Here is a 13,792-nt window from a genome sequence, read left to right as displayed (position 1 = left end):
AAACGATGTTAAACATATGCTAGATGTAAATGTGTAGTTCTTACCATAACCACACATTTTAGTTGCATTTTGACGTTTTATTGGTTGCAGGAAATCCGTTATCGCAGGACATCCTGAATCTGTACCAGGAGCCCGACGGAACCAGAAAGCTTTTGAACTACATGCTCGACAATCTGGCAGGTAAAACCCTCAGCAGCACATTTAATATTTACATCATATCAATGTGATATTTATAACCCGCTCCATCGTCTCGTATATCCCCCCAGTTCACCCAGAGCAGCTCCCCCAAAGACCGTGGATCACTCTGAAGGAGCGAGACCTGATGAGCCCAACAGGTCGGTTCCGGTCGGTTTAACTCTTTAAAAGCCACTCTTTGCCGCTCTGATTACTCCTCTGGCTTCGCCTGCAGCTGCGTTCACAGTCATGTGCTACAATGTGCTGTGCGACAAGTACGCCACGCGGCAGCTCTACGGCTACTGTCCGTCCTGGGCGCTGAACTGGGAGTACCGGAAGAAAGGCATCATGGAGGAAATCACCGGCTGTGACGCCGACATCATCAGCCTGCAGGTGAAGCCGAGTTCATTTAATGTGAAATCTGAGAATAAGTTATAAAGACACAAGTTCAGGTGAAACTCAACTGAATGGTGTGAATTTAACCTGGACGCAGCAAAATGCAGGTGGTTGGTTTTAGCTTTTTAAAATAAGTTACAAAAGAAACTTCTTTTTTCTCTTATTTGAGGTTAACAAACATCCAGTGACATTTGCTAAAATGAAAGTTGTGAAAAGTTCATTGAGAAGAAACAGAATGTTTTTGGAAAATTTTAAAATTGTATTTTTATTGTCCCCAAAAAATTAAAAACATCTTTTTGAGGAAAAACACAATTTTGAAAATAAATGAAAGATGTGGAAATTTAGTGCTTTTAAAAACTATTTTTGAAAATTCTTTGGCATAAAAGTTTGAAAATTGAGATTGTAATTGCCTTTCTTTTTATAAACAAATTATTTTGAAAAATATGTATTTTTGAAAAAAATAAAAATTTGTTAAATTTGTGCTTTACTCTTTTTTATATATATAAATTTTTTTATCAAAAAGTATTTTTGAAACATTTTTTCAAAATGAATAAAACATGAAAAATTTGGTCTTTTTAAAAAAATATATGTTTTACGTTTTTTTGGGAGAAAATTTTGAAAATGAAAATTTTTCAAACCATGTTTGAAAAATATATTTTAGCATTTTTTAATTAATGTGTAAAATTGGTGCTTTTCTTTCTCTTTTTTTCCAAAAAATATTTATGATTTTATTTATTTTTTTGCAAAATTATAAAACTCTGTCAGTACAACTTCTTCCTCTGTGTTTCTGCAGGAAGTGGAGACGGAGCAGTACTACACCTTGTTCCTGGAAACACTAAAGGACCGCGGCTACGACGGCTACTTCTGCCCCAAATCCCGCGCCAAGCTGGTTTCTGAGCAGGAGAGGAAACACGTCGATGGCTGCGCCATTTTCTTCAAGACCGAGAAGTGAGAACCTCCGAAGTTTTACAGAACCAACATGGAGTCCAGCTGGGAGCTAACAACGGACGCTGCTGATGTCTGCAGGTTCACTCTGGTCCAGAAACACACCGTGGAGTTCAATCAGGTGGCCATGGCCAACTCTGAGGGGTCAGAGGTCATGCTGAACAGAGTGATGACCAAAGACAACATCGGCGTGACGGTTCTGCTGGAGGTTAATAAGAACATGTTCGCCAGTGGTAAGACGAGATGGTCATGTGACCATGATTTTTATTTTTCCCTCTTTCTATTATCGATACATTGATTGATTCTATTCACTATAAGTTGAAATACTGCAATCAAAACGTGATTGAAGTGAAACTAACCAACAAATCATCTTTCTTTGCTGATACTGTTTAAATATTCTATTAAAAAACGACAAAATTACTGTGAAAATCTGAAATTCATGTGTAATATCCTGTATTTCCACAAGGTGGCACCAGAGATTTGTCACTCGGTGAACAGCAGCAGTTTTGTTGTTTACTGGAGAGTTAGAGGCCTTTAATGCTGTTTTTATGCCTTGTGTTGCTTAATATTTTATGACTTTATGTCTGCTCTATATATATTTGATTTGAGTTCATAATATTTAGTGCTATGAAGGAAAGATAAGCTGTAATAATTTTTGTTTTAGCTGCTTAAAGAGTTTCTTCACATCTGAAATTTACTGGAAATTAATTTAGGAAGTATAAAATCTCCCCACCGTGTTAATTTAGTAGCTATTTCATTTACTTTAGAGGTTCTTGTTGCCTGTCTTTATGTGTATTAAACTTTTAAAATCTATAATCCTGTTTCTCTCTTGTGAGGCGTGAAGCCTCAGGAGAGGCAGCTACTGCTTGTGGCCAACGCTCACATGCATTGGGACCCGGAGTACTCGGACGTTAAGCTGATCCAAACCATGATGTTTCTGTCGGAGCTGAAGAGCATCGCTGAGAGAGCCTCGGGTGCCATGACAACGGACTCCCCGACCTCTGACCCCTCATCCATCCCCATCGTCCTGTGTGCCGACCTCAACTCGCTGCCCGACTCCGGTAAGTCCAGCAACTTATGGTTGACTGTAAATTAATGGTTTATTAGATTAAAATGAGTTCCGATCGATTAACTTATAACATCCGCTCAGACCTTCTATTAGTGTTGCAGTTTGGCCTCCATCCAGCAGAGGCGCCGCCATCTTTATTTCCGGTGGTATAGAAACAAAGATGGCGGAGATGTCACTGAGCCGAAAGTTCAACTAATCAATAACTTGCATCCCTAGTTGAGTTAAGAAGAATCCAACAGTGATTTTGACCATGTTCCACTGAATGAAGCCGATTTTTAAGTTATTTTTGTTGCATGTTGTTGCTGTGCAGGCGTGGTGGAGTACCTGAGCAACGGCGGTGTGGCTGAAAACCACAAGGACTTCAAGGAGCTGCGCTACAACGAGTGTCTCACCAACTTCAGCTGCAACGGCAAGAACGGCAACTCGGACGGCAGCATCACACACAGCTTCCAGCTGAAGAGCGCGTACGACAGCAACCTGATGCCTTACACCAACTACACATACGACTTCAAGGTAGAAACCTGCTGCTCAGCAGGACTCGCCAGCCGACAAAGCTCTTGTCAGTTTTCTGCTAATGTGGAAAAAACAAAATGTGTTTCCGTTAAAATAAGAAACGCAGTTAAGATCACGTGTATAAGTTTGTTCAAATCATTAAAAAAAACATCCTGCGCCATCATCCTCCTACTTCCTGTCGTCTTCTTCTTCGTCTGTTCTGCCAGTAGTAACATCCTGTTGATCACGTGACTCGTGATACAAATGTTTTCATTGCAGTTTTGCGAAATAAATAAAATTTGATACGGACATAAAAAAAAAAAATCACTTCATCCTAACACAAAAAACATTTGATTCAAAAGTGAGTTTTTGGGGTTTTTCCCCAAAATTGCCGCGTTTCCATTAAGTAAATCTATTTTTGTAAATCCAATTTGTGCAGCTATATGATCAATGGAAACACAGTTACAGTCAGTAGTTTTGCTTTGGAAATCTGCAGTAGGACATACTGTATAATATTGGTAAATATCAATTAACGATTATAAGTCTCAGTTTTCATAATCACGCTGGTCCTGCAGCTTCTAGGCCTGAGACTTGTGCTGTTTTTCCTCTTCGTGACGCATTTTTTGATTCATGCGACTTATAGACTGGAAAATACGGTAATATCAGATTTCGAAATTGGCCCAAATTTTCATATTGTTGCATCCGTATGCGACCTAAAGCTGCTTTAAATCTTTGTGTTGCAAACCTTGTATTGTTTTCTATTCACTCCATGTTTAAAGTCTACTTTTTCTTGATCTGTCAGGAAAAAATACTCAATAAAATACTTTTAAGTTTGTTATTCTAAAAATGTGAAAATATGGAAGTGTTATAAATGGCTTGATTTCTGCCCCTGAAACTTGATCCTGACTAAAAAGGAGGGATTCATGTTTGACTGAAACAACAGATACTGGATTGTTGGAGAAATATCGATCAAGACCTGCGATTAGATTAACAAAAACTTAAGTTTAGATTAACTAAACTTAAAGAAATATAACCCGAGTAGATTTTGCATCTTTCCTTCCTTCAGTTTCCTTTAAATCAATCATTTTAATTTCACATTTGATCTGAAAAAAAAAAAAGTTTTGGGCTCGTTTAAAGAGCTCAAAATTCATAACCGAGTGGAAAACCCAAAATCATACGTGTGGAACATGTTTTAACACTTTTTAATAGCTTTCCTGTGGAAACCAGAAGTTAGTCTGGAAGACCTTTTAACCAGAGATGCGTGGCTCTTTTTTTTTTTCTTACACTTTTCTGCAGTTTTTCAAAGCGTGTTGGTGGTGAAGCCTTTGAATCTCGTCTCGCCTCGCAGTTTTTGATGCGCTGACATTTTGGCCCGGCTTTGGAAAGAGTCACGCTGGCAACTTTCACATAATGTGTGGTTTTCTGCTTCGTCTCGTTTCATGACCAGCGGCTCATCTGCTGGCTGTCAGGTTTTGCTTTTTTTCCACTCGGAGCGTCTCTCTTCTCTTTGCTCTGACGGAAACAGGATGCCAGTTTTCTCCAGGATTTCTGTTCTGCCCGTTATCTATTGAGCTGTTGTGCAAGTTCAGCTTTTACAGGAACAAGGTCAAAGTTTAGCTTGCCCACATTAAGACAGAATTAGCTGATATTTTTAAAGTTTACCACCCTGAAAGTGAGAAGTGAATTCACTCATCTTAAATGTTGCTAAATCAGATTCTGTGGTTGTGTTATCTCTGCTTCCTGCTTTCTTTGCTAATAGAAACTGCTTAGATGAAGCTGAAATCCCCCGAAAAGTTGCTTCAGTTTAAATATTTTTCGGGTGTTTATCGTTGAAGTTGAGTCTAAAAAGAAGCTGAATCTCTAATAACAGCATTCATTTATTTACAGTTGATCATTTGTAGCAAAGGATTAACTGATCAGTAACTGGATATTAAAAATGCTAGGAGATTTTTTTTTTCACAGGATTTGAACCAGGTGTAAAGTTCAAACTGCGCTCTGGGAAGAACATGTACACGAAGATTTTTTTTTTATCATAAATGAAAAATGTATTTGTTTTTTTGTACAGCTTTGGCTTAAAACTATTGATCTGTTTATGTTCTTTAAGCAAATGGCCTTTTTTGAGTCTGTTTCCTATCAATTGATTCAACACAATTAATCCAATTCACAGTTTTAACCAAAGGATATTTATAACTAAGATTTTTCTCAAAATTTCTCATTTATTTCTATAAAATGTTTGACATTTGAAACTCAAAAATGTTTTTTTCTAACATTTATGAGATAAATTTGAATAATTTAGAGGAAATTAACTTTTTCTTTACTACATTTCTATAATGTCACTAATACGCCGTCGTACTGACCCGACCAATGATTTGGTCCGTCTTATTTCTGTGCGGAAGCTGTTCTCCTGTTCGCCACTAGAGGGAGCCCTTTGTAACGTCTCTTCTGTTCCCGCAGGGCGTCATCGACTACATCTTCTTCTCCAAGACACACATGAGCGCCGTGGGCGTCCTGGGCCCGCTGGACAGCCAGTGGCTGGTGGACAACAACATCACCGGCTGCCCCCACCCCCACATCCCCTCGGACCACTTCTCCCTGCTGGCCCAGCTGGAACTGCAACCCCCTGTCCCCCACCCGCTCAACCCCCTGAACGGCCTGCACCTGCCCGTCCACAGGTAGTGCAGCCTGGGAAAGCCCCGCCCACACCTCTAACCTCACCCACTCAGCTTTTAAACACTGCACCCCCCCCCCCCCTCTCCCAGCTTTATACAGGACCCTGTACAGCTCACCATCAGACTCGAACAGGAGGAGTGAAGTATTTGCCCGTTTGTTGCTCCTTTTCGTACCTTTTGTGTTACGTTGATTCATTTCCTCCCTTTAAAACGAAGCTTGATACCAAAAATTGGGGATGAAGCTGCTGAAGTGGCCCGCCTTAGATGAGATCATGACGGCTCGTTGATTCTGTTTTAAGATAAATTCAACACGAAACGTGACGAGAGACGAGATGACTTCTGTCCCAGTTTGTTTTTCATACATTTAAGAAATAAATCTTTTAAGTCACAGTTTAATAGTAATGATGTAAGATACTACCAGGTGTATTAGGGCTGTTGGAGATGGAAAAAAATAATAATTTGTGAGAAAAAAAAAGAAATTCTGAGATTAATTTCAGAAATTTACTAGAAGAAAACTTGGAAATTTCAGAATCTTTTTTTTAGAAAATAATTGACTTTTCAAACTCAGAAGTTTCTGCTTTTTTTTCTATAAAATTTCTGACATAAATCTCAATATTTCTGAGATTTACCTTGCAAATTTTTGACTTTCACACTCAGAAATTTCCGAGTTCTTTTCCTAGAAGAGATTAGTGTCACAATTTGAGATTTTTTTTTTGTTCTTGCAAATTTTCAACTTTCCTAACTCAGAAATTTTCAAGTTTTTGTAAAAAAAAAATTGTCATTTTAATCTAAGAATTTCTGCTTTATTTTCTCAGACATTTTTGAATTTTAAAACTCAGAAATTTCAGATTTTTTCCCACAGAAAAATTCTGATATTATTCCCAGAATTTCTGAGTTTTTTCTCACTAATGTACTTTTTTTCTACCTACAATGGCCCTTAAACGCTGTTGTAAAACGCATGTATTTCTCATTACGAAAAGCTGACTTTATTAACGTTATGAGGATGTCAAACATTTGTTGGTATTTATTTTTGTTTTGGGTTTTTTTTTTTTTTTTTTGGTGCATATCTAAAATTCACAAGCCACGAAATGCCAAAAATATGTAAATTAATGAAATCTGAGGAATGATTAGGAGATTTTAAGATTAAAAAGATTGAAAACTCTGTTTTTAGAAATAGTATTTGAAAAATGGAAGACGGGATTTAAAACCTCAGCACATTTCCTGTCGCTAATGCATCATTTTTTGGGGGAGGGGGGCAGTCGGATAATCCGTAGTTTGTGTTATTTTGTTTTTTTGTGACACTTTTGAGATTATAATCTTTGGTCTGTTTTGTCACACCAGCCGGTAAATGATGCCTCTAAATGTAAACAAGCTGCTTTTTTCACCTCATCCAGTTAGAAGTATTTATTTTCATAATCTGGGATTATCCCCCACCTTTATCAATGATGCATTCTTCACTTTTTGAGGCACCTCAGAGCGTTTTGATTTGCAAGAACAGCAGTTCACACCAAATTAGCCACGGTCTCTCATTTCTGCTTGATTTGCTCAGTATATTTTATACTCACAGATAATATTTTTTCTCCTGATGTTGTTTTAAAAGTTTTCCCCGTCCCTGATTGGCCAAAGAATTGAGTGACATACAATCTGTCTTTACTGGGGTAGCTTAGCTGCGCCAGTCGATGACTCCAAAACAGAATGTATTTAGCTGCTTCTGAGGATTAAAACTAAAAGCCCTTTATGTACGTTGGAGCTCAGGGCTTTGCAGTACCTCTCACACTAAAAACTCTCAGTCACTTTGAATAAAAATACACAGAAAAATGTTGTTCTGACATTTCTGTATAAGCACAGGTAATGTTTGTTCTTGCACACGTACATAATGTTGTATAATTCCTACGTCTTGGTGCATTTTTAATACAAAACAACTATTGGTGCAATTGTCCTTCTTTGCCAAAACAGTTGTCATGGTGCATAAAAATGATAAAAATTAAAGTTTATGATGTTTTCTTCCTCACTGTTCAGTTTGGGATGCAAAGCAGAGTTTTGGGCGGACAAAACGGAAAATGTTAAAAATTTAATTGACTTTTAGGGTTCAGGCGTATGAAATTTAACAAATTAGAGCCTTTATTTATTGCCACTCCAAATAAGATTGTAAATAAATTAATCTCTTATTGCAGCCGCATAATCTATTCTACAGTAACTTTAATCTGCGTACAAAGATTTAGATCAGTTTATTCAAAAAATAAAAAATCTTCATTATAAAGTAATTGCTCTTTGAAAATTTACCAGCAGCAGTTCCAACAAAATAAAATAATATAATTTTGTTAATAAAATTTAGTTTTTATTTTTATCAGTGTTTCTAGGCACTTGTAATAATTAATTCTTTGTTTTCTGGGGAATAAATATGACGCGACATGAAGTCCTATTAGTTTTAGCAACAAAGCTGGACGAGAAAACAAGAAAAAATAAAGTAACTGTGACCATTTATTGAAGGAACAAATAAACATATAAAACAAATAAACTGATTTAGTTTTACCAGCTCAATAATAAACTAAACTTGCAAATTCTAATTAAAAATCTGTTTTATACATTGGCCATACTAAAAGAAATTCAGAGTTTACAGACTTTAGCTGCTTGTTTTTTTGAGTGTTTTTTTTTTTTTAGAAAGATCCAGTCAATTCTCAGCAGAATTTTGGTCACAATTTAAGTCACTTTAGTTGCATTTAGCCATGTTTAATTAATCAAAAGCAGATTTAGGTTCAGTAAAGTCTGCTTTTTAGTAGAAGTCACTGAATAGATGTGGTTCTATTCACTATGAGAGTGCAAAATATTACTCTAATTAAAAATTGAAGATTTAATTTTTGGTAAATGTAAATTTTTGATTGAATTAAAAACACGTATTTCCTGATTATGCTGCTGTAATAAAAGCATGGATCTATTATAAAGCTGTTGTTTTCTAATGAATTAGATTAAATCAATTATTCCTACAGCAAATGTGTAAAAGGAGATGAAATGTGAACTTTTTAAATCAGGGATGAATGTTAAAATGATTGTTGAAGGCAGTTAGTGCGTCTGTGGTGCATTTAACCCTTTGGACCATGATTTGAAGGTGAAAGGTCATCGGCACAACCCCAGGACCGATTGGGCCGCTAGCAGCAGCGGTTGACGTTGAGGCCTATACTTCACTCCTGAACCAACTTCACCGGGATTTTTGTACAAACAGCTTTACACGATTTGACTCTTTGATGATAATACGGGGGTGTCTTTCACATTCTCACATTAAAGGAGTGCTTTTTTTCTCCTTTCAAGTCAGAGATGTATGTCATGTTGCACATTTTGTCTTTGTCGGGTTTCTCTGGATGTTCCTGTACAGAACAAATGTCGCTGGTTTTATTTTTGAACTCTGTCTCTAACATTGCAGACTTTCAGATTGGAACTTTGTACGAATAACCACGTTTTTCTCAGAAAAAAAACCCACATAAATGTTTTAGGTTTAAATGCAGTTTGTCTGGGTGGTTTTTATTTCTACACACTCATGCTTATAAGTTTACATAAACTGAAGTTAAATCAGAACAAGCTTCTCCTATTTTAGGTCAGTTAAACTCACCAAAATTATTTGTATTTGCTAATTGCCACAATAATGAGAGAATATGTCTGAGTTTTATTTATTAATTTCTTCAAATACTGTCTCTTTAAACGATTAGAGAAAGCGCAGATGATGACGCAGTGCTACGTGGCAAGCCATTGGCTAGAGTTGGCAAGGCAGCCAATCTGAGAGCGCCATTAATTTTCCTTGGCGCTGATTCGCTGAGTCCCGGAAAAATGTAAACGTTAGCTTCTCTTGTAGCGCTAAAACTGTTTCCACTCTGCGTAATGAGGCATAGTAAGGTAAACATGGGGTTTGAACGACTAAAATAGGATGTTTTAAACGTTTCAGAGGGAGTCTCAAGTATTTTCAGCTATTCGTGGGCGATTCTGGCGTCTAAAGCCCGCGAATATCGCGAGTCAAAACACGAAATATAACTTGATGGACTGGAAATAGCATTTTAGAGGAACTGAGCTCTAACTGAATTTTAAAAATTCTGTTGATCAAAAGTTCTTTCCAGGGACTCTTCTGATGTTTGCAGAATTATAGTTTCAGCAGTGGCGCAACTACACATTATTCAGGTGGATGCAAAAACATAGATCGGCGCCCCCCCCACCCCCCGACCGAGGGACGGAACGTCAGGGTGAAGGAGCGACGCTCACTCAGCACCCCCCCTCCTCCCTCCGAGGCGACGATACGTGAAGGGTAAAACTCGCTACATTTACCTCGTTATGTGCGCGAGGTGAAGGAGCGTAAGGCGCGCATTAGTGTACGGGAAAACATCATCGGCGCGCCGCCCCCTCCAGACGGGGTTTTGACGCCCCCTCTGGTGCTGCGCCCCTATGCGTTGCATACCCTGCATACCCACTTTTTGCGCCACTGCTCAAATCCATGGAACAAACATCCTGCTCCAACAAAAATGCACCGCACTTCATCTAAACCACCTGCATATCCCCCAAGAGCGCACACCTCCAAATAAGGACAATTGCGTCACGGGCTTCCCCCGTCACCAATTAAACGCATGGAAATTAGCGTCCAGAGCGAAACGCCAACAAGCAGTTGACCAATGCGAAACAAGCGCTCACAAAGAAGAACGTAATTCATTTAACACGGTAAAAACAAAAGCCAAACTTACCGAACCGAACAGAACCGTTTGACGAGCCCCCAATTGTTACGACTGGCTCAATGTCATAACAAAAACGGGAGACCATGCAGGGGTTAAAGTGTAGAAAAATGAATATTTATTAACAAAAACAACAATGGATTGTGGATATCAGTGGTGTAATGCAAATGCTTGGATGTGTTGTATGAGTGCATATGGAAGTGTTGAAGTGCCAAAACAAAGACAAACTCAAATGTTCAAAAAGGAGGGGAGCCGAGGCCTGGCAACAGAACACCATAAGCGGCAGAGTGGACGCTGAAGGCGACCCAGAAGATGGAGACAGCCAGGTTTAAGTACTCTGCACTCCCAATCAACCTGATCAGCAGCACCTGTAAAGGGGAGGAGCACAAGGACAGACAAAAGCAACACCTGCAGCCCAGCCCTTAAGGCCCAGGGCCGTAACACTTGTTTTGTTCCACTGAACCTTCTCAGCTCCATTTTAAGAAGCCGACAGCAGAAACCCCTTCAACAGTGCATGTGTTTTGAAATCAGTGATGTCAGTAACGCTACTTTGTAACGTGTTACTGATGTCTGACCACTTCTTTTTCAGTAACGAGTAAGCTAAGGCGTTACTATTCCAAATCCAGCAATTAGATAAAAGTTACTTTTCCAAATCACTGTGTGTTACTATTTTCTTTCGTAATGTCATTTTGTTTCCTCTGCGCGTCTTGGGGAGCGACCGCCGTTTCTACGCGACATTTATCAGCTGATCAGAAACATGGAGGGAGGAGGGAGATGCACATTTTGTTGCTGGAAAATCAAGAACTATTTTGAGATTCTGTCAAGTCCGATTATTATAAGTTACTTTGGACTTGTTTTTTTTTTTATAAAGTTGCTAGCAAACTTAATGAGTTGCAGTTTGTTGGGCTTGTTTTTGAACATGAAGTTCCTCATTTGTGCAGGAATCTGGGGTGTTTAAGGTTTTTTTTGTTTTGTTTTTCGTTCCTATGGCTCGCCATCACCACCAGATGGCACCGTGGAGGCTAGGTCAGGAGGACTGGAGTGCTGACGTCACGGTCACACCGGTTCCCAATCAGTGGTGGGAAGTAACGAAGTACAAGTACTTCGTTACTGTACTTAAGTACAGTTTTCGTGTATCTGTACTTTACTTAAGTAGATTTAATAATGGGGACTTTCTACTTTTACTCCACTACATTTTACAGTAAGTATCTGTACTTTCTACTTCACTACATTTCTACAAAACTGTCGCGTTACTCGTTACATCCAAGTCTCGTTGCTCTTTTCTTCCGTTAAAATGTGAAGTTCAGGGACTTAAGGTGGCGGCGTAAAATCCGAGCAATAACGTGACTTAGTGTCTGTTGTCACCCATCGGCTCCCCCTTTACTCGCACGCGGAGCTCCAGACATGCGCAGTGGTTTCCTCTTAGCGGGAGGAGATGTTTGTCTATAATATAATAGCGCTGCATAAATTGATATGGCGACATGGAAAATCAGCAGCGCTTCGCTTTCACAGACGGTGGGGACTTCGTCCAACTTTTAGCGTCACTTGGAAGGAAAGCTTAAAGAAAGGTAAGATCTGTGCTAGCAAAGCTAGCTGTACTGAGACACATGTTGCATCTGATGAAAAAAAGTTGTCACTCATGCGCTGAATTATTGTGTGGAGGTGTTGACTGAGGTGTCGCACATATGGGACAACGCTGTGACCAAAGTCTGCAATATATGACATTCAGGAACGATCCGATTCTTCTGGACGGATCTTTACTAAGTCCTAAGGACTGAAGCCTCACTGAGAGCCGTTCTTTGTTCTTGTGTACACTGCGGTAGCTATATATATATATATATATATATATATATATATATATATATATATATATATATATATATAGACATATATACATATATATATATATAGACATTCATTTAATCGCTGAATAAGTAAAAGTTGAACGTATGAACACAGAGCATGCTCATTGCTCATTGATTGATTTCGTCTCCTGTCATGGTGGCAAACATCGCAGTGGGAGGGAGGATGAAAACAGTCACGGTGCTCATTCTGCTTAGTTACTTGTTGTGCCGTTGGACAGTGTTCATAGTTGAACGTTATTTACCGTTAACTGCAATGTTTCAGTTGTGGTTTCAGACATATGCAATATGGGCAACCGCCCAGGGCGTTATTTTTCTAGGAATAGCAGGAGACATCTGCGGATTGTAGCACAGCGATGAAAGCAAAACAGAATGAAGTGAGTTTTAATTGATACTGGTTAAATATATTTCAGCTCTAAGTATTTAATATCTAGGTGTTTTTATGGGAATGTGGATCTTTCAGATCAATCTGAAAACCAATTTTGATAGGTAAACTTAATGTTATTGTGTCATTTAGCGCGGGGCGCTGGTCTTGGGTTCGGTGGTCTTGACTACAACTCTGCTACATGGCTCCTTGGTTGCATGTCCTCCACCCCGCCCGCACCTTCTTTACATCCCCTTTCAGTTAGATTTCTTTCTAAATAAATGTGACTAATGAAGTTCATGCTATGTTAGGACAGGAGACAAAATGTTTCCATCCCTGAAATTATGATTCATAGAATCACATATCTAAGTCTAAACTGTTACAGAGAATAAACACAATAAGAACATGTTTAATCTGTGGTAGTGTTAATTAAAATGGCACATTTCTGATGTATTAAAATTAAATACGATCGGCACACTTAATGATATTAGCGATTAGGTAATGCATTCAGCGAGTACTTTTACTTTTAATACTTAAGTATTTTTAAAAGCCAGGACTTTTTTACTTTTACTTAAGTAAAATGTTAATGTGGTACTTTGACTTTTACTTAAGTACATTTTTGACTGTGTATTTGTACTTTTACTTAAGTAAATTTTTTAAGTACTTTCTCCACCACTGTTCCCAATCCACTGGTCAGCGGGGCTTCAAGAAACTGCGACTGCCAGCATACCGACGCTTGAGTGTTGGCCAGTTATGGTAACTCTGAGCCCTCCTGTGATCTAGTTGTGCTTCCAGTTGAACTGATCTAACGCCTTCTGTTGTCTGGATTCTTTCAGATGTCCCTGTGACTACAAGTTTGGCTATATTCCCGAGTTTCCCTTGTGACGCCGTGGATATATTACCCATTGGTGCCCAAGACCACCCACTTGCCTTTCTCCGTTGAAAAGAAAAGAAGACTCCTCTGTGTCTGGAAATCCAAGCTGGCAGTCCGCTCGCTCGCTCCGTGACACATTCTCCACCGCAGTATGACCTCAACCTCCAGCCCAGATTCTCAGCGCCTTTTTAAGACTTTATAGTTGGTGTTCAGATATTAATCTTGTCTTTCAATGACGCAC

At 38.8% G+C, this 13,792-nt stretch overlaps 1 protein-coding gene across 2 annotated transcripts in view; it reads left to right on the top strand.

Moving 5' to 3' along the window:
* cnot6l (CCR4-NOT transcription complex, subunit 6-like) overlaps positions 1 to 13,792 on the top strand; it is a 19,604-nt gene extending 5,812 nt beyond the window's left edge. Inside the window, exons 5-13 of one of the 2 annotated variants that reach the window (XM_081610904.1) lie at positions 91 to 180; positions 267 to 335; positions 410 to 567; positions 1,364 to 1,518; positions 1,597 to 1,748; positions 2,352 to 2,576; positions 2,895 to 3,097; positions 5,531 to 5,748; positions 13,514 to 13,792. In XM_081610904.1, the coding sequence (XP_081467030.1) occupies positions 91 to 180; positions 267 to 335; positions 410 to 567; positions 1,364 to 1,518; positions 1,597 to 1,748; positions 2,352 to 2,576; positions 2,895 to 3,097; positions 5,531 to 5,748; positions 13,514 to 13,562 (1,319 nt within the window). In that variant the 3' untranslated portion in view covers positions 13,563 to 13,792. Of the gene's footprint in view, positions 1 to 90; positions 181 to 266; positions 336 to 409; positions 568 to 1,363; positions 1,519 to 1,596; positions 1,749 to 2,351; positions 2,577 to 2,894; positions 3,098 to 5,530; positions 5,749 to 5,835; positions 9,245 to 13,513 lie in introns of those variants that run through there. The other variant, XM_008417774.3, reaches the window with a different exon arrangement.

Source organism: Poecilia reticulata, chromosome 9, assembly GCF_904066995.2.
Source record: "Poecilia reticulata chromosome 9, P_reticulata-male-v2, whole genome shotgun sequence".
NCBI lineage: Eukaryota > Metazoa > Chordata > Actinopteri > Cyprinodontiformes > Poeciliidae > Poecilia > Poecilia reticulata.
The sequence above is the reverse complement of the archived record's forward strand: the minus strand, read 5'-3'. Positions and strand labels throughout refer to the sequence as shown.